The sequence below is a fragment of the Platalea leucorodia genome, assembly GCF_965183815.1.
Source record: "Platalea leucorodia genome assembly, chromosome: 3".
Lineage (NCBI taxonomy): Eukaryota > Metazoa > Chordata > Aves > Pelecaniformes > Threskiornithidae > Platalea > Platalea leucorodia.
In genome coordinates this window covers 72,721,014-72,740,370 of record NC_138825.1, presented here as the reverse complement: position 1 = coordinate 72,740,370, position 19,357 = coordinate 72,721,014, and the positions used below count along the sequence as shown (strand labels likewise).

Here is a 19,357-nt window from a genome sequence, read left to right as displayed (position 1 = left end):
ACAGCAGCTATGTACCATTTTCTCCATCAGTGAAACTAAAAATGTATTTATTTGTCATAGAAAATACTACCTCTTCTTAAAAAAAAAAAAAAAACTGTTGTAAAAATCTTTCTAAATATGCAACATAACTTTGTACTAATTTTAAATAATACAAGCCATCTATTTTAAATAATTTTATTTCATTTTAAAATAATAACATTTAAGGCAAATATTTTGCCCAAGTGGAGGCTCAATATTCAAAAGAGAGCCTTTTCTGAGAGGTATTATTATACTGCATCATTATAATTTATAACACGCTTAACTGTAATGCCAAGTGTCTACTTAAACAAAATGACTGTAACATCCTGAAGTGGTCTTTGTTTTGCTTCAATAGGTTCCTATGTGTATTTTGCCTTTTCAGCTGAATGAAAAGGAATCATCTCAATCAACTTCTGGTCAGAAATCCAGAAAGAACTGTATTCACTACCATTAAGTCACACGAAAGCATGACTTGTACAAAAAAAAAGAACCAGCACACTGCCATTGGGTATCAAGAAATGGCTTTTCTTCCTCAACATGGACAGTATCAAGTAACGTTAGCAGGCAACTAGGTTACAAACTGTCACTTCAGAAACTTCACCCTTGACCGTAAATACATTTCCAGGGTGAGAAGAACAACATGAACTGCCTTTTTAGTTGCCATTGTGTAACAAGCCTTCATGTAGACAGCAGAGGATGATACGCTCAGCAGAAGCACCAAAGGCCGCCGCTAGCCAACATGGGCAACGTACTTACAAATGCTGCTGACAGCTTGGGCCCTGAGAGGTGGGCTGCAGGTTATACAGCATTACTACTGATATGGCAAGCCTGAAAAAAAACACTAATTTCGACAGCCTTTAAGCAGCTGATCAAAAGGCTCTGACAGAGGAGATCTAAGCAACGCTTGTTTCCATTTTAACTGCCTATTCCCTTGGAAGATCATCACCTCTGCAGGAGAGCTGGCAGAGTGGGATCGTGTGCCCGTGCCTCAGCTGCTGCAGTTCGTAACATTGCGTACCATCTTCAGCTGCAGGGGCAGGTAAACGCACACTAATGTGCCACATCAAGCTGGGGAAGCCGATGCCGACTTTCATCCCTACAATGCCAGCAGAGGTACTCGCCAGATTGCTAGGGGACAGAAACACCTTAAAACACTGCAATTCCTTGCTCTGTTGCAATAGAGGAAGGAACAGATCTTGCACAAGGATAATTCTCGTGGTCCCAAAGTAAATTATGCCCAAGTTGTCTATCTCCACCCGTTAAAAGAGAGGAACTGCTAGATGAAATATGAAAATATTTATAATGAATGCCTGACATTCCTGTGATCAGCACACACCTACAGTACACAGTTCTCATGCTGTGGAGCAAAGTTATCAATAAGACGGCGTAACTATTTTGAGATCAGAACAACCACTCCTCTTCCAGCCATGAGCCAAGAGTTTATTATTAAAACACAGACTAAGCCAAATTATAATTATGTCAAATATAAAAATGGCCTTCTTAAATGTCCTACATCCAAACTCTGCAGCTCCTGATGACATCTGCTAATTTAGTGTAAGCTTCATTAAGTTCAAGCCCTTTATTAAAAGCACATTTCCCTCACTAAGGCTTCATTTTATCCAAACATCAAGAACTCCAGAAATTACTTCAGATATACCAGAAACTTAACGGCAGCGAGTTGCTGCCAAGCTCTATTTTGGATTGATAGCAATTTTAATAAGAAGCGATGTATTTACTGACATATAGATCCTGGATTTATTATTTTATTATCGGAATCATTTGTATGAGCATTTGATTTTACTACTGAATGTTACTGCAAAGGCCAACTTCCCAAATCGTTATTGACTGGCTTCAAATATATTGCATTTCTGTACTTGTCATGGAAAAGAAAATCAGGGCAATGCAGTTTACCAGTTTTCATCTTGCAAGTCACTTCCAAGACCTGTACAAGTGGAAAGATGTTTGATACAAACCCCGAGACTGGTAAGAAGCTAAGCTGGGGAAGCTGACAGCAGAACTGACTGTTGGTCTCACTCTCCCTTTCCCATTGCAGAGGCATTAAACCCCTAAGTAAATTTCCAACTCTGTAAAAGACTTCTAGCCAGCAGCCAGTCTCCTCTCCTAGCAAGGATTAGCTCCCACATATTTGTGCATAAATATTTGCTGGACTGGAACCTAACAACTTTACTGAGTAAGCAGTTCTCCTGAAAGTCAGTTTCTACATCATAGCTTTTACATCATCTCATCTAATCAATGCAGTAGAAGCAGGTTACTCACCGATCGATCACAATCTCTTTCTGCCTTAGCAGCCCCTCTTTAATTTTCATTAGAGACTCCCAGTTGCTGAAGTCCTGATAGCTGGTAGCCGGATAACTTTGACGAGATGTGCCAGTTGGAACCTGCATAAAATAATTGGAGAATTAGCCTCGTAAACAGTAAATAAAATCCTAGATATTAGGGCATTTACAAAGCAGCTTGTTGTTTCAGAAACCTAACAGTTGTTTTTCAGTTTAATTCAGATTTGCTTTATATAAAACAATTGGATTTATAAACAAGTTTCTTGAAACAAACTTCAGTCCAGTGTCAGTGATTTAAAACTTATTTTATCATTTCTCTACTAAAGAATTTATAGCTCTGAAAGCAGTTTGAGATGAAAAGCTCATGTAGAATCTAAGTACATAATTGAGACAAACACCACAAAATGTTCATATCCTGCTGCAATTCTTGTATAACTACAAATGAGATAGCTTGATAGCTTTAGACCTGCTGATAACTGCAGATAACAGTTAACACTCCTTTTACGTGTTTAACTTCCACCCATAACTTTAACATATGAAGAGAATTTCCCCTAGATGTGTGTGCATTTAAAATGTAGAACATGGGAATATAATTCTGCTTAAATTCTAACTGTTTCCAAGAATAAAAGTTTCACAAGTAATAGGTTTCAGGCTTTTCATTCATCTTCACAAAAGCCAGGATGTGTGTCTCTCAACAAACTAGGGACGACAGCTGAACCAAATATGAAGCATCAACATTATGGTCTGGAAGAAAAGTAAACAACTAACTGGGATGTTTAATCAAGAATTTTTTTATACTCAGAATATAAAAAGTATTACAAATATTTGTACCAGGAATTCACATAAAGGAAGGTTTAAGTTAGAAATTCTGTGATTAGACTGAGGGATCTCGGCATCAGCTGCCATGAGGTATCATCTAATCTTCCACTAGTTTCTTAACCACTGCAAAAAAGACTTCTGTTTGTATTACCTGGGAGGCATCCTGGACTATGTTGCCTTTTTATGGTTTTGGAAGAAAGCAGAAGGGAAAAAAAAAGTGAAAATATGGCTAATTTTTTTTTTTTTTTTAACTTTAAACAGATTTTAGGATATTTTTACTTGTATTGCTCTAAAATGTTTTAAATTTCATTTGAAATTACAATAAACTGTATTAAGACCAAGACATACCATCAACAATTAAAATTAGGCAAACAATTGTCAAGCAGTCCATGCTTCTGGTCAAAGCTTTACTGTGAATTGTAACACTGAGTGGAGAGAATTCATTGTCTAAACCCCCATACCATGACGTGCTGAAGTCTGGAACCAGCTCCTGACAGCTGTGGTCTCTTCTGTAAGTTGAAAAAGTATTTTTTCCCATTCAGTCTAGTTCAGTTCAATCCCTAGCTTGCTCATTAATAAAATGGACAGAAACACATTTTCCCTCTTTTAATTTATAACTTAAAACCAGATATAAGATGACAAGACTTACTAGTTCTAAAATCTTTCAAGACTGTCACACACACGATACGCCCCCCCCTCCCCCCCCCCCCAGTCCTATTCATCTGCTTCAGGGAATATTTCCTTTGCTTAATAAACTAGATAGCTTCAATAGTAAAATTAGTTATGAACAGTTTTTTTAAAAAAAACAAACAAACAAAAAACAAAACATCAACAATTCTACACATTAAACACTTCATGCCAATTTCTGGCCAAAGGTACTGAAAACCTTGACTGTGTTCCTTGCCAGACAATGTCAAGTATTGTATCACTTGGTTCACTGGTTGTATCACTAATGGTTCACTGATTTATGACTATGCTTAATATTTCTTATCCCATGCTCATTCATGATTACATCCCACAAGCAATAAATACCACAGAAAACATTTGAAAATTCTCTCAATTGTTGCACCTAAAAAAGTGCCTCATCCAACTGCTTACTGAAGCATATTCTAGGTGTGAAAGTTTTGTGGGAATAAAATTTGTCACATTTGCAATTTTTAGTAAGTCAGATTATTAAACTTATGCTTGTTCAAGGAAGTTACATTACAGACTGCACCGCACTCTACTGGGAGGCAAGGACTGGCAAAGTTAAGTGCTGCTTGGATTAAGGTCTACCACCCGTTTGTTAACATTTGCGATCGATTGAAGAGGTGTCTTCCTTCATTTTTCATGCGCAATGATCAATATCAGCATTAAAAAAAAATCCTTAACTGGTGATATCACCTTGGCTTTTTTGGTTTGGGCAGAGGTCTAATAAAACTTAGGAAAGATACCAAGTCCTGATTCTTCCTGTAAGTAATACATATGCAGAGTCTTTAAGGATCAATGAATCTAAAATTAATTTTGCCTGGGTCGCTCATTCCAGACCAGATAACTTCAAAGTCATCTTTGGTGCTTACAGAATACCTTAGGATTGTCACATATTGTTATGTATTACAGTTACCCACCTGACTAGCTGAATTAACGGGCACCAGCACAAAACTATTTCAGTGAAAGTCTCTCTTAGTCACACATGCCATGTCGTGCAGTATAAAGTGACAACATCAGGAACTATCACTGTACTTGTGTCATGAAATTTTTTCCTTTGCTTCTCCCACTATAGTGCTGAAGAATGCTTTTTTATATCCACCTCAATACCATTACACTACAGCCAAAAAAAGAGAAAGAAATAGTCCTTAATGCAGTTGGGATTAGATCCTTACTTTTCAGAGCCAAAAATTCCATCTCTACCCAAAAGAAAGAACCCACAAGGGTTTGACATGATAAACAGAAAATATATGGCTTTATAAAGTCAAATCAACCCATTTATTAAGAAAGGTGAATCTTGTCTTTAAGACTGAACTATAAAAATGAAGAGATTAAAGACAACTATTTAAATATGAACCCATCTTAACTGAAAACATTTTGGAAGCCACCAGTGGTTTCTCTAGCAAAATTCTTCAAAGCAAGCACATTACTTCAATCTAGCACCTTTGCAAACTTAATAGTTTGCACTAAAATTAGAAAGAAATCCTTCAACTTTGGTAAAATAAGTGACTATACCAGAAGTTAATTAAATATTAAGGCTGCTGAAAAGCAGGGCAAGGAGTTTTGCAGAGTTAAGAACAGAGTAATGTTTTGTCAATTAGATGCTAACAATAGTGTGTTTTTTTTAAAAAAAAAAAATCTAATATATAAGGCCTCCTTAGCTGACCAACTGAGATGCTTTTGGCTTTGGAATATATCTAATGTTATGGAGTATATCCATGCTGTATATACATACGTACCAACAAATAAAATATTATTTTGTATTATAACTGTGTGCTTCAATTTGTCACTCTGAACAGACGAAAACAACAACAAAAGATATTTCTGTTTCTGAGATCATGTTTCAGCTAATTTAAAAAAAAAAAGACCATGCTAAAAATACTTCTCAGCACTTCCCAGAATAACAAGACATTTCACTCCTTTATGAGCATATGGTGTTGACTACTCCAGACAGCTTTCTAGCTGCTTTGAATGGTGTGGTAACACACAGGTGGTCCACTTACATTCAAGTATTTTGTCTCCTAAGGACATGAAACCAAATAGTGAGAGCAACATACACTTTCAGGACTCATCTACAGAAAGCCATCCACAACTCCCAAGTCCTCAACTTGAATCTGCCACAACTACAAAATAAAATACCAGCTTGCAACACACAGCATTCTTTTCCATCTGCCCTAGAAAATACAACTATTTTTGTCGCCTGGCACCTCTTCCAAGAGTATCAGCCTTGGACTGAGAACATCTGTTCAGTTAAAACAGTATCCTTTGCACAGTGGCGTCCAAAGGTCCTCACTAGCTTGTTTTTTGACAAGGGCTTGGCCTTGACTTTCATGACCTGGCAAGCCTTCAAGTCACTGCTGAGGCACAGCTAGCTGCTGGGAAAAAAAAATAAAATAAAAAAATCTTTGCTGTACTAGCCTATATGCAAATATTTATTGCTGGAACACACATTGCTGACTGATTCCATCATGTTTCTTAACAGTGGGAAAATAATCTTTCTCTGGCCTAGAGGGTAACAACATTTGGATAACTTAGGCCAATAATGGCTGGGTTTTTAATTGTGGTAATTAAGATTATCTTCTCCAAACATGCTCGTAGTTTCTGCCTGAAGCAGTCCAGTGTCTCAGCACACAGAGTAGCACAGCATTGCACGTAACAGGCTGTATCGCAAAGTAAAGCTGGAGTCCAAAATGTCAAAATGATAGCTCATCTCAAAAAAAGTAATGGATTTTAAGGTTTGGGGCTTTTTTTCCTGAAAGTTGCAGTTTAAATTATTTAGCACTGTCTATACTACAACTGTAAAGTTTTCACAGCCCACTACTAACAGCTAGCAGAGCACCAAAAGTTATGCTAAGTGAATGCTCCCTTTTGGCCAACTGCTTGCACTGCCCTGCGCTATCATAAACCCCCCTCTTCTAGGTATCATTCTTCTCTCGCTGCATTTTACAGGCATTCATCATCCAGCGGGAAGAGAATTCCTTGCACCCACAGCTAATCCAAGGCAAAGAGTCAGCGCAACCAACGTCAGCAGGAACACAAACGGTTCCTTTTGTTCGACTGACAGTGTCCTCGGGGACACGGTGCTTGCCCTACCACCTCCCAGGGCGATGAGGGAGAAAGAAGAGGTGGATGGGGCAGCAGCAAGCCCGAACGCACTATTATCACAGAGACGCCTCTTCTTCTTTCCCCCCCTGCAATGGGAAATGGATTAGATCTGTAGAGGCAGAGCAGCGGTCACTGATGAGCTCTGCAACTGCTCCCCACCCTGGGTAAGGAAAGAAGAATTTACCCATCCCTTCCTCCCCACCCACATTTCTTCCTAACATCAGGCTGAGTGTTTCAGCTCGCAACAGCTCCCTTAAGTCAGATGATCCCAGAGGATCATCCGTCTTCTTGCCAGCAAAACACGACAGGGCTAGTGGCTCTCATGCAGGAAAAGCAAGAGGAGGCTGCAACCATGGAATCATGCCCTAATTTTAAATCACTTCAAAAGCAAGGCAAGGAATCATTTCTATAGAAAGAGGCTGCACCTTGCTGAAACACAGTAGAAAGAACAGCCACAAAGCAGCATTATAACAGATTCCCAGATGGGTAAAACCAAGGCTATGGACCGACTCAAGAAATCCTGACTTGTTATGTCTGTATTTCACCACCAGCTACTTACCCCTCCACTCCGCTCCATCTTCGCCATTTAGAGAAGACAGTGTTTCTGCTCAGCAGGATATAATCACTACAATTCTTGGCAGCAACACCTAGGCCATATGACATTTTGCTATATTTTCACAAATCTCCAGCAGTCGTGGGGGACAGAACATCTAATAGTGCCCTTGCACCCTTATTCCAGCCATGGTACATGTGGCGTTCTTTGGGGAATTTTTAATGAGGAGGACATAATTAAAATAAAAATTGAAACATCATCAAATTGTGACGTACTGAGAAATACAGACGTATCGCAGAGAGGTTAGCATTGTGAACAGCAAGTGGTGAAATCCAGCATGGAAAAAGAAATATCAAAAAAATCAATAAGGCTTGGAAAAAATTCCCAAACACATACTTTATACAGACATGCAACCGGCAAAGTAATTAATGTAAGAGGGACCACAACTAACAGGGAGAATAAACTTGACAGGAGTTCACAATTTAACCTGCCTGAAAATCAGCTTAATGCAAGGCTGGATTGCCTATATATGATATGTCAGGTCACAGCAGAGAAAGGGGGTGAGGGAAGGAATAAGACAGGGACTTTAAATAGCTCTGGCATAAACCCAGCTGGAAGAACATGTTCGGTTCTGGGCATCATACCACCAGAAAGTCACTGAAATAGTAGAACACGTTCAAAGAAAGCAACTCTAATGATGAAAAAGCTTAGAAAGAGTGATTTATGAGTAAAGAGCTAAATACCACAGAGGCTTAAGAGACATGAAATCAGCCAGCAAATACTTTGTTTCCTAGGCCAAGAGTCCATACAAACCAAGGTTGATGGAATGAAAATTGAGATATGACAATTTGGGATAAGAGTATCGGGAGAAAACAAAGCAAAACAAACCTCAAAACTAAAAAGAAGGAGAAAAGTAGCAAAAGCGTCTCACAAACAATTGAAAGAAGATTCAGGTTTTAAGATCTACACTGAATAAAGTTTAGGAACTAAAGGGCAAGCCAGTCCTTACTTGGTGACACATCAGGACTTCCTCTCAGTGTTAGGGTTAAATTACACTGGGACCAAGTACATGTGACTAAAGACAGAACTGACTACACTATGCCAAGAAGAGAATCACAGTTAGGCTCCAACCTCATAGACTGAAAAACAAGATCAAAACTAGTTTAAGACAGGGCTCACCTTAAAAATATATAGCCACAGCTGGAACTACATGGATGCTACACAAAGGGTTTCTACAGAACAAGCAGCCAGCATGACAGATGCACTAATTGCTATCCCAGTTTGCAGCAGTCTAAATTAGCGTTGGTAATTTGAAGTCTCAAAATTGGCTAAACAATACAATAAAAAAGGGACAATTCTCTCCTCCCTGCCCCCATTTTCATGTGAGTTTTTTGCCATTATAGAATCAGACCCATTCAGTTTGGTGTTGCAATATCATACAGGGCTTTACAAAGCAAGCACATTAAGTTCTTTGCTAATGCAGTGACCTGCTCCTTCTCCTCTTTGCAGCAAGTGTTTAAAACTGTGATAACGAGCTGTTCTGTTCTGCAAGGGTGGGGGCAATGTGCCTCTCCGGTTAGATGGAACCGCATTATTGCATCTGTTGTATGACTTTTTAAAGCTTTTTCAATAAAAAATTAAAATGCTAATGCTGACTATTTACAGATAACACCATCATCGTATCTTTTAGAAAGTGGAAAGCTTTCAAAAAGAAAAGGAATAAACAGTAACAGCATTAAAATGCCTCCTAAAAGCAGCACTCCCTCTAGCCATTAAACCTTTTTCAAGAACGTTTGTCGAAGCCTCCTTCACAAATGAAATCCCCATTGCACACAAGGCATTACATGCCCTGTTAGAGACCTCACGGACTTGACCCACACGAGCCAGGGAGGAATTTGACTGTCCTACGAGTTTCTGTTATTTGTACATTTACTTCTTCCCCAGCAGTGTTTATACTGCAGCTGAGGCTTCTGAACTTTATCAAGGTCAGGTTTGATAGCCACAGCAATAGAGGAAGACGTGATCCCTTACCACAATAGCTTACAAATGAATTAAGAGCAAAGCATAGCAAGTACATGGTTGCTGGGATACTAAGAGAGATGGAAGAAAACAAATGCTAAGGTCAGGTATGCTATTCATCACAGAGGGGGAGAAAGAAAAAAAAAAAAAAAGCAAGCAGAGTTCTGCTACTGATGGCATAGTTACAAGGTTTTGATAGCAACTGCATGGTCACTTAAACGTGGCATAAATTTACACTGCTATCAAAGGGAGGGGGGCCTGTTCTCTTGCCCCTTCTCACCACTTCAAACATTCATATCTTTCAGCTCCCTTCTGACAGGCCTAGTCCTACTCTCCCTCCATACCATGCACATGAAGGTTACTTGTATCTAGGTCAGGCTCCTATCAGATGCACTGTACAAGGCCATGTGAAATCTAGCGCTGGCAAACACTGTTAAGTGGAAAAGAAGCATAGAAGACAACACGTTTTGCAGTGGCACAGCTTTGTGCTGGATTAGTACGAACACACAACCACAAGCTGAATTATCTCAACTCCAGACAGTGCCAAACCCTCCAAAAGTATCAGTTTGTGGACTGAATATTTTCTAAGCTTCTGGAAAAAATACTATTACGGAGTTGCTGTGACACTGCCAAGTTACCGGCCAAGACCTGGCGTTTAGATATGCAATCAGTTTGAGAAAACGAACTTCCACATGAAGGTGACATAAGAGAATAAAACCCAAAAGCCTCTTGCACTTTCTTATCTTTCGAAATAGTCCTGTGCTGGTTATCTGAATTATGAGAGCACACACAGGACCAGCAGCACAGTCCCAGCCTACAGTCAGAGACTGTGTGCGTGACAGATCTGTATGTGCTCAGAATCTGCATCCAGCAACTGTTACCGAATAAAACAGGAATATACAGGGGATCAGTAAGGGAAGCAAACTGGAATGCTGGCCACCACTTAACTGGCAAGGTTTTGTTCCCTCTAGCATCCTAGATGGTATTACGCAGAAGTCCCAAAAAACAAACTAAGAAGTCTCTGAAAAGATTTCGCGAGATCCCTGCAGATGCATGTTGTTACTGCAAGAGGCAAGGACAGTCTCATTACAAGAGGCTGCAGCCGCTCAGCAGCCCTCCGTGACTTTCTCATCTCTGCCACCTTAAGCTACTCCGCTCTTCAAGGGTGAAACCGGCACTCCCAGAGCTGCAGGCTAGATTATATACCCTCTGCTGCTTATCTTCCTAGGAACAATTACACTTCTCTTGCTTTTATGTGTTGTTATAACATTCCTTTATACTCCATGCAACACCAATATTATTTTTGTCAGAAATGCTTTCCATTTATATTCTGGCAAATGTTATGAACACAAAACACTTCTAGGTGCCACTTAATATGATGTTAAAAGCAACAGTGCCTGGAATTTTCCACTGATAACAATTGGGTCTTTCCTAAGTATAGAAGCACTTGTTTTATTAAGTGTTCATTTTATCTTCCCATTACATTTAAATTCAAATGTTCTTTACTAAAAAAAAAAATAAAAAAAATATAAAAAATAAAAAAATCTGGACATAAAGGGGAGCTTCCAGAAGGAGAACAATTTTTTTATATATATATATATATATATATTTTTTTTTTAAGCTTTTAGTGAGAGCTTCACTGTTAAATTGATTCCCCCCCCCCCCCCCCCCCCCATTCTGGCCTGGAAAGCAGCATGACCAAAAAGCTACTACAGTTATTCAAAGCCTACAAAAACCCCATTGTTTTAAGTGCTGCACAAATACAGCACAAATGTTATTCACTACAAAATTTTATGAACGGTACAAGTAAGACAGAAATAGATTAGAAAAAAGGAACAGTTGGGAAGACAAGATAAGGCACAAATCATGAATGGAAGCACCCCTAAAAGTAAAATATCTCAGTCATTTGCACTTGGGCATCCGCAGCCAAGTTCTGACAGTTTATAAAAACCTTTATGTTAAATGTACAGTGCTAATATCCACAAATACCAGTTTACTAAGGGCCAGTGTTGATTGCTCATTCATTACTTACTATTCCTGCTCATGACCAAAAAAGACTGGATGCAAAAAGTGACCTAGAAAGCAAGCAAAAAGGCATCTATTTTTTTGCCAGCCTGCACGAACTCTGCAAGGATGAACAGAGCTGGCCATCCGTCTTGCAGGGAAACTGACAGCAGCCCTTTTGTAACAAGAGGATAATGAACAGAGACTGCAACTTGGGTGAATATTAGAAGGGGGGAAAAAAATGCTTATTTGCTGTCCAGTAATTGGAAAAGAAAATTTAAAAGAACCTAATAAGCACAGAGCATCAGATTCTCTTAACAAAACATGCAAATATACTGAAAGAGAGGTAACTCTGAATTTAACGTGAAGCAGGAGTATACATTTAGGGAAGCTGATGCACTGCAAATTTTTTATCAAGGGTCCCAATTTTTCAAAGGGAAGATCTTTAGATTCTGCAAATGGTGTTGGCGCCTTAACCAGAAAACTGAGCCTCTCCTCTTTTACATTCCATTCGTTTTAGCTTTTTATGACTTTAAAAGAAACATGAGCCATGAGTGTAATATTCACCACATCTAACTGAAGTTAAAAAGAAACAAAAAACTCCCACAAAAATAAAGCAGAAATGTTCAAGATATTTATATGACAACAAACCCAAGTATTCACACAAACTCACAAAAGCACACTTTATTTAAAAATGGCACTCCAGAACTGGTCTCTATAGGCACTTGCAGAAAGAATGGAGTCTAGTCAAATTAATGGAACCTGTGTATTTCAAGTTTTGCAGATGCAACTTCTGTACACATTATAACTGATAGTACATGGGGAAGGAATGATTAGGTAATACACTGTCTTCCACTCCCTTTTAGGCTGATAAACCAAAATAGGAAGCAGAAACAAAGAGCCTCCCCCCCTTTGTTCTTCTCCAGATCTCATTACCATGAACACAGATTAAAAAAAGACAAGGAAAAAAGACAAGGATATTCTATAAACAGCAGAAAGTGGGGGAGTTAGTAAAGCCACCTTACTGGGGAGTGGAAGACAAAAGCAAGTTCTCTCCAAAAACAGTCTCAATGCAGAGTTAATAAGGTCTATGGATGTCAGAGCTCTGCATGACATGAGTACAGTTCTCATTTACATATGTTGGTGACTACCTTCAAAAACTTCAGCAGATGGAAAATTAGAGGCATACTTATGTCTTCTGCCCCCACTGTAGGAGTTCTCCCCTGGAGGAACTAGCTGTGTTTCAGCCAGCAAACCAGGCAGGACAGCACATGGACCTACTGTGGAAAGATTTCCATTGCTTTCGGCAGGGATTCTACCGCCATCCCTGTACAGCATCACATACATCAAGTATCATCATGGAAACAACAATTATTCAGTCACTTGCCCCAGAATTTTGGGAAAAAAGAAAAAAATTTTTTTAAACTCACATGGAGACACCATGTACCTGCCTGACTTTCTAAATTTCAGAGCGAATTACAGAGGCTTCGCACCTCTGACAAATCAGGTCCTGGAATCTCAAAAGTCAGACATTTGAAAATCCTGGCCTGAAACTTCAGCGTCATTGACAAACAGAAGAAATGCAGCCAGTTTAACACCGGACAGTCTGTGAAACTGGGAACCACACAAGCATGGAAGGTAGTCACACAATTTGTGTGTGGAATAAGTGACGGATATTTAAACTGTTTGGCTTCAGTCCAGATTATGAACCTTTCCCACTTGAGTTTATGAGGGGTACTTGAAACGCACTTGTCTCTAACAAAAGTAGCAGTATGATGTAAGGGTGCATTTGAACATCCGTGTCAGTGTGTGAAGGTGTTTTCCTTCCTTAGGAGATAAACTGGGGGGGAGCCCTAGCACCTTCTTAATATAAGCAGAAAGAGTAGAAAAAGTTCACACAAAAAAAATAAATATCACTTCCATCACCAGCAATTAGTTCTTTTCACTTGTAGGTCTCAAAATATCTTAAAAAGAAACTAGCCACATAATTCTCATTCTACAGAAAGGAAACAGAGACAAGAGCAAAGACAATTTGTCCAAGAGCACCAAAACACAGCAGATTCTCCAGTGTGGAAACCATTTTGTAAACAAAATACTGTTTTTATCAGATACAAATGAGACCATCCCTGCCTAAAGAAAAATAAACGTGTTAATGAATTAAGTTTTTGGTTGAATTAAAAAGAAAAACAAGGTCTTATCCATCCAGAACATCCTTGGAGCCAAAATGGAGATGAAGCTGCATCTTCTGTTCGAGATGATCTGAATCTATTTTTCATCATGCTGGAAAATGTCACGCACACAGGCAGGTCTCCTGATGCTCCAGCTGGAGACTCCCTTTTGTGTCCAATACTGAGAGGGGAAAACGATTCCCAGTGTAGTGATGAGCCACTCTGCTAGAAGTGGGGCATATGCAGCAAACCCTTCCTAGTATACTCTCTAATAGTGCATCAATAATACCAAACATTTGGTAAGAACTGAAAGCTGGTTTAATAACAACTAATTCAAAGCTGTGTGTATACCTCTTTACCTAGTTTCTCTGATTGAAGCTCAAAATAGCTTGCTTACAGTCTTTGAACAAAAATCAGAAGAAACATGCGCAAATCTGGTAACACAGATGAGATTCAAAATCATCATTTTCCAAATTCCAGTCCACTGCTACTTCCATTAAGCTATACTCTATCCACTAGTCAAATTCAAAAGGCTTGCTAATTCTCAATTCACCTTTCTGCACTCTCGTTACTAAGGTATTTTAGATGAATGGAAGTCTGCAAAATCCTCCATAGGTGGAAAGAAGCACCAGGAAGCTCCAGTGGTCTGCAAGGAGCTAAGGAGGTCCTCCATACTTTTGCATTTGTAGTCCTACATGGTGAAAAAGTCATACTGAATATTCAAGCAGATGTGGTTTTCAGCTATATAACCCTATAAGCATATCTGAAGACCTTTTTTTACACTGAAATGCCCCTTTTTTTCCTTTCCCTTCCCCTCATCAAGTATGCTCATACTCTGTTCACAGCGGTAGCTGATGTATTAAACTAATCAAGTAAAATGGTATATCCGTAATCTGCATACTCACTCTACACAGGAGTTATTGCAGTCTGAAGAGTTTCAAATTTAATGTAAATGCTGCAGTTTATTGCAAGAAAAAAAAAAAAAAGAAAAAAACAACTATAAATAGACATTTAGTCTCCTCTTGTAAAAACTAGTACTAGAGTAATCCAATATAACATGAAGTAGGCAACTGTATTTTAACACAGAAGAAGGAGGCTCATCTAGAAGGTGGTAAAGTTCATGTTTCTACCTTTGTTTTTGTTTTCTAATTCACAGATCTGTCAATACTATTTTTATACTAAATACTCATATAACCAACTGATACAAAGGACTGTATTTCAAAACCACAAGACCAATTAATTTTCAATAGAGGCCACAGAAAGAGGAAAGCAAATAGTTTCTTCTGTAAGAAGAAAGTCATAAAAGGAGGAAGAAAAGCTCTCCTTCACATCATCTCCATGACCGTGCAGCCACAGCCAAAAGGACCCGTGAGACTCTACATGACAAAGTTTCCATGCTCCAGTGAGTGACAACAGAACTTCCATGAGGAAGCAGCTGCCTGTAACAAAATACATAGTCAGAAAATATTTGCAAGACCAGGAAATCTGTTCTTGCTACTCAGAGATGGTCTGAACCAGAGGAGTAGAGCAACGTTTTTGTTTTGGCACATTCTACAATAGAATAAGGAAAAATACGAAGTTTTGTACCTCAAATTCTAAAGTGATAAGAGTTTGGGTTCTTAATTTTCTGGGGTGCTAGGAGCAAAACAAAATTTTATTTTTAAAATAAAGGATTTTTTTCTTGCATATGTAATTGTGAAACAGAACTTCATTTCTGAAGAGGGAAAAGACATTCTGCTACTTAAAGAAACTTCAGTGATTTCTGATGAAGTAAAAAAAATTACCTTAGATGCCCAGATGCCAAAATTACCTAGAATGCCCAGAGAAGCTGTGGATGCCCCATCCCTGGAAGTGTTCAAGGCCAGGTTGGATGGGGCTTTGAGCAACCTGTTCTAGTGAAAGGTGTCTCTGCTCATGGCAGGGGGGTTGGAACCAGCTGATCTTTAAGGTCCCTTCCAACCCAAACCATTCTATGATAAGTGTTTTAGCTATGAATTGCATGTAACAAAGAAAGGAAGTGATAGATAGCTGACATTCACCATGGGAATTGTGCTAGTCTTATTTACAGCAACTCCACTGAAGAAGAAAAAAAAAAAAAGGCAGGGCAATGGGCACAAGAAATAAATGAAAAATGCCATTCTGTTAACACCAACCGACAGAAAGAAAGGTGTTTCTGGTTCACGTTTCAAAGTAGGACCAACTAAAAATTAGCCTGAAAATCCTTTAAATGTCTGATCTATGCACTCTCCACATTGATCTGAATGAAGATCCCAGTGAGGCAAGATGTTGAGGCCACTGGTCTACAAGCTCCCCCTTCACACTACATGAGGGTGGTCACTGCAATACTCTGCACGAGAGAATCCTTCAGCTTCTAAATGCTGCTACCGCGTTCATCATTTGGGCAATGCTTATGCATCTCTGTTGGGACAACCTTCAGCTGAAGACAGGTAGCAGCTAAATCTAAACCCCAATCATTTCTCCTTCATTCTGCAGTTACTGTTTAAGTGGAGATAATCCAGCACCACCACTTGGCAACTGGAACATGGTCTTCCAACTTTATCTCTCCTTCATATGCCTTTGTCCCGCCGTTCATCCATCACTCATAACATGTCAAGCAACACAACTAATCTCTGTGCTTCCTAGAACAGTTTATCTCAAAGACACTCAACACAGCTTCTTAGGTATAAGGATCTCAGCACACCACCTAAAGCACATTGTTCAGCTTAACCAATCGAGGACACCAGTAAACACCAAAATACAGTTCTGCCTGCCATTTCATAGAAATAAAAAAAAACCTCCCACTGTAATGAAGATCACCGAACTTCCTATTCTGTATCATGTTGCTATTCTGAAGACACTTTGCACCACTGCAATTAACTGCTACTATTCAATTATTTGATCTTCATTAATCTAGTAAAAAAGTGCATTTCGTCAATATGAAAGCAACCAGGTATTTGAAAGAGCACGGCTTTTTGTACTGTCAGTATTTTGTTGCAAAATAAAAAAGCTACATGGATCAAGTCTGTGCTAATTTTGTTGCCTCCAAGTGAAATAAGTGCTCCCTATGGGGCTATGGGAAGAGGAAGGCCACGGTGGATTTTCAGAGCAAGAGCCAGGCAAAATTTCTTGTTCCCCTACTCCTCTGCTAACATTGGGTCAGAGCACCAAAGACAATAAACAGGCGTTATACACTTCAGAGCCCTGTGATCTATTTTAATGGTTAAAAGTTCATGCCAGTAACAGCAACTGAAATGAAAACATTCAAGCTGACCTTTCCGAAAACGTCTTTGGTTAGTAACAAATCAGATGACTAGTCCTGCCAGAGCCTTCAGCATTCCCAAAATGAGAAATATTTCAGACCAAGCCGTACAGTTTTCTATTAATCTATTTTGTATAGTGTTTTTAATCACTTCGCCATGGTTAGCTTCACAAGTTGCAGCTTCAAAAAGTAAGTTCACCTCGTTTCTAATGAAGAACAAAACGTGAAGATCAAACTAATTAATGACTGTCCAATGCTTAGGAAAAGTAAACACTTGTTATCCTAGAGGAGAACAACACGATGCAAAGCCTAGATTTCTCAGCAGAGCTGCTTCCTATAACGCTAACAGAGACTGTAAGTCTCACTATAAAAGCAGGAAAATCTGCAGCCTCAGAAAGGCAACTTTGTCCGCATACATCCAAAAACCGTTGAGATTCCTGATGTGAATGAGAATCACTTAAGTCACATAAGCATTAAAGGAGGCATCAGGTAAAACATACAAACATATGGGTCATAAATCTATCAAATTCAAGCAAGAAAACTGGAAGGCATAAAAATATGTTACTGTCTCCAAACTGATGAGGCTATCTCCTTACCTAGTGTAAATCTGGAATGCTGTTCACACCAGCTGAAAAGACTGCTTTTCCTGTATTTTTAGAAGGAAGAAAAACTCCCATCTCCCTTTAGGTTGTATTAGACCTGCAGTACAAATGTAACTGAAGGATAGATTAGCTGGGTCCTTTCCCTTAGCAGAGATCAGCAAAAAGTGTCTCATAAGCCACATTTGCTGATACCTGGATGGCTATAAGCAATTACACATGCTGCAAGAAGCATCTCAGAATCAGGCCAGAAAAATACTAGTTACAAAAAGGAAAGATGTCATTCTAGTATTCAGCTTCAATACCAAAATCTGCTATTCTGTCCCTCCTACACACACAAACCAGTACACATCTGTGGAAGCATCCCCTTCTCCCTTCTCTTCACTTTTAGTTACTTTTAAACCAAACACATGCAACACAAGAACCTTAGCAGTATGATATCGTAAAGGTACACTTGCAGTATGAGAGAAAACTGGAACAGGACCATGAGATAATACACTACCCTGAGTACTCAGACTTACTGCTGAATTTCTTTACTTGTGTATTATAAATAATTGGGCTTGGGTTATGGTTCATTTCTATGCAGAATCATGGATTATCAACAGACCAGATACTGACATCTCAAACTCTCTACACAGGTTATACAGGTGGCTGGTGTCTACAGCTGGAATTTTAAAAACTAGCACATGAAAGGCAAAAATAGTCCAGAAAATTATTGCCAATGTGAATAGAAGTCTTATTATTATTTAAATAAAGGAGCTGGTACGCTGAAGTATAACACGTCTCTTTTTGAACATTATCCCAAACATCAACCGGATCTCTAAATAAATTTTGAGAAGAAACATGCTCTGGTGGCAGATTTCTAATCCCACTGGAGAAATCCCAGATCATCTCCATTTAAGGTCAAGCAAGCAACAGCTGCACATTTTTGTTCCCCAGAACAAAATGAAGCAGACCAGAACCTCCAACACAGATTCCTTTTTTAAAGCTTTTCCTTTCTGATATCCATGGGTGTCTTGACCTGTTCACCCAGGGATGAATCAAACAGTACAACGATGTGCTCATATACACTCTCTGTACCTGTCAGACTGACATGTCCCATGAGCAGTGCTTTAGCATCTGCCCCGGAACCCCACCAAAATCCCTGTGAATTACACGAGGGAGTGCTACTAAACTGAACCAGAAAAATGTTCTCAGGAGAGGGCACCCAAACAAGCTTGTTGTCAGAGAAACAGCATCAATACAAAATCTACAACACCCATGTGGTCTGAATTTGTGCATGTTATTGTTATTTAATGAATATCTTTTCAATCTTAAAATTTCTTATCCAAGTTAGACATTTACAGAAGACATGCGTTATATTTCTCGTGCAATACTACTATTTTTATTAATGCATTTCCTTGCACATTGAAGTATCATTCTTTAAGAAGAAGAATGAGCTATGACTGTGTCAGCAGCTCACAAGCAAAATCAGCATTCTTTTAAGGCATCTCATTTCTAAAACACTCCAAAATGATGACTAGGTCCAATTCACTAACAAAAAAAGCTGAAAATTTGGGGTAGAGTAACTAAATAACACTATCATTTTACAGTGACTTGGTAAAAGGGAGGAACTGGCATCGCAGCTACTGCAGTGCTGGGCGTTGGACTTCAATAACAAAGCACAGAGGTGAGTTTCAATATTAAAAGTTTCATATTAAATCTCACAAAAAGCAAATGATGCAATGATAGCAGTACTTTTGCTGGATGACAGCACGCGATAAAAACATGAAAAAGGCCAAATACGGTTTGCTTGACTGTGAGAGATTTATAATATTAATAATGCCATT

At 38.9% G+C, this 19,357-nt stretch overlaps 1 protein-coding gene across 2 annotated transcripts in view; it reads right to left on the bottom strand.

Annotated features, from left to right (window-relative positions):
* The window catches only part of CEP85L (centrosomal protein 85L), a 126,598-nt gene that overhangs the window by 33,609 nt on the left and 73,632 nt on the right, over window positions 1-19,357 (bottom strand). For both annotated transcript variants that reach the window (XM_082306958.1, XM_082306959.1), the window contains exon 4: window positions 2,296-2,417. In XM_082306958.1, coding sequence (XP_082163084.1) covers window positions 2,296-2,417 — 122 coding nt within the window. The remainder of the gene's footprint in view (window positions 1-2,295; window positions 2,418-19,357) is intronic.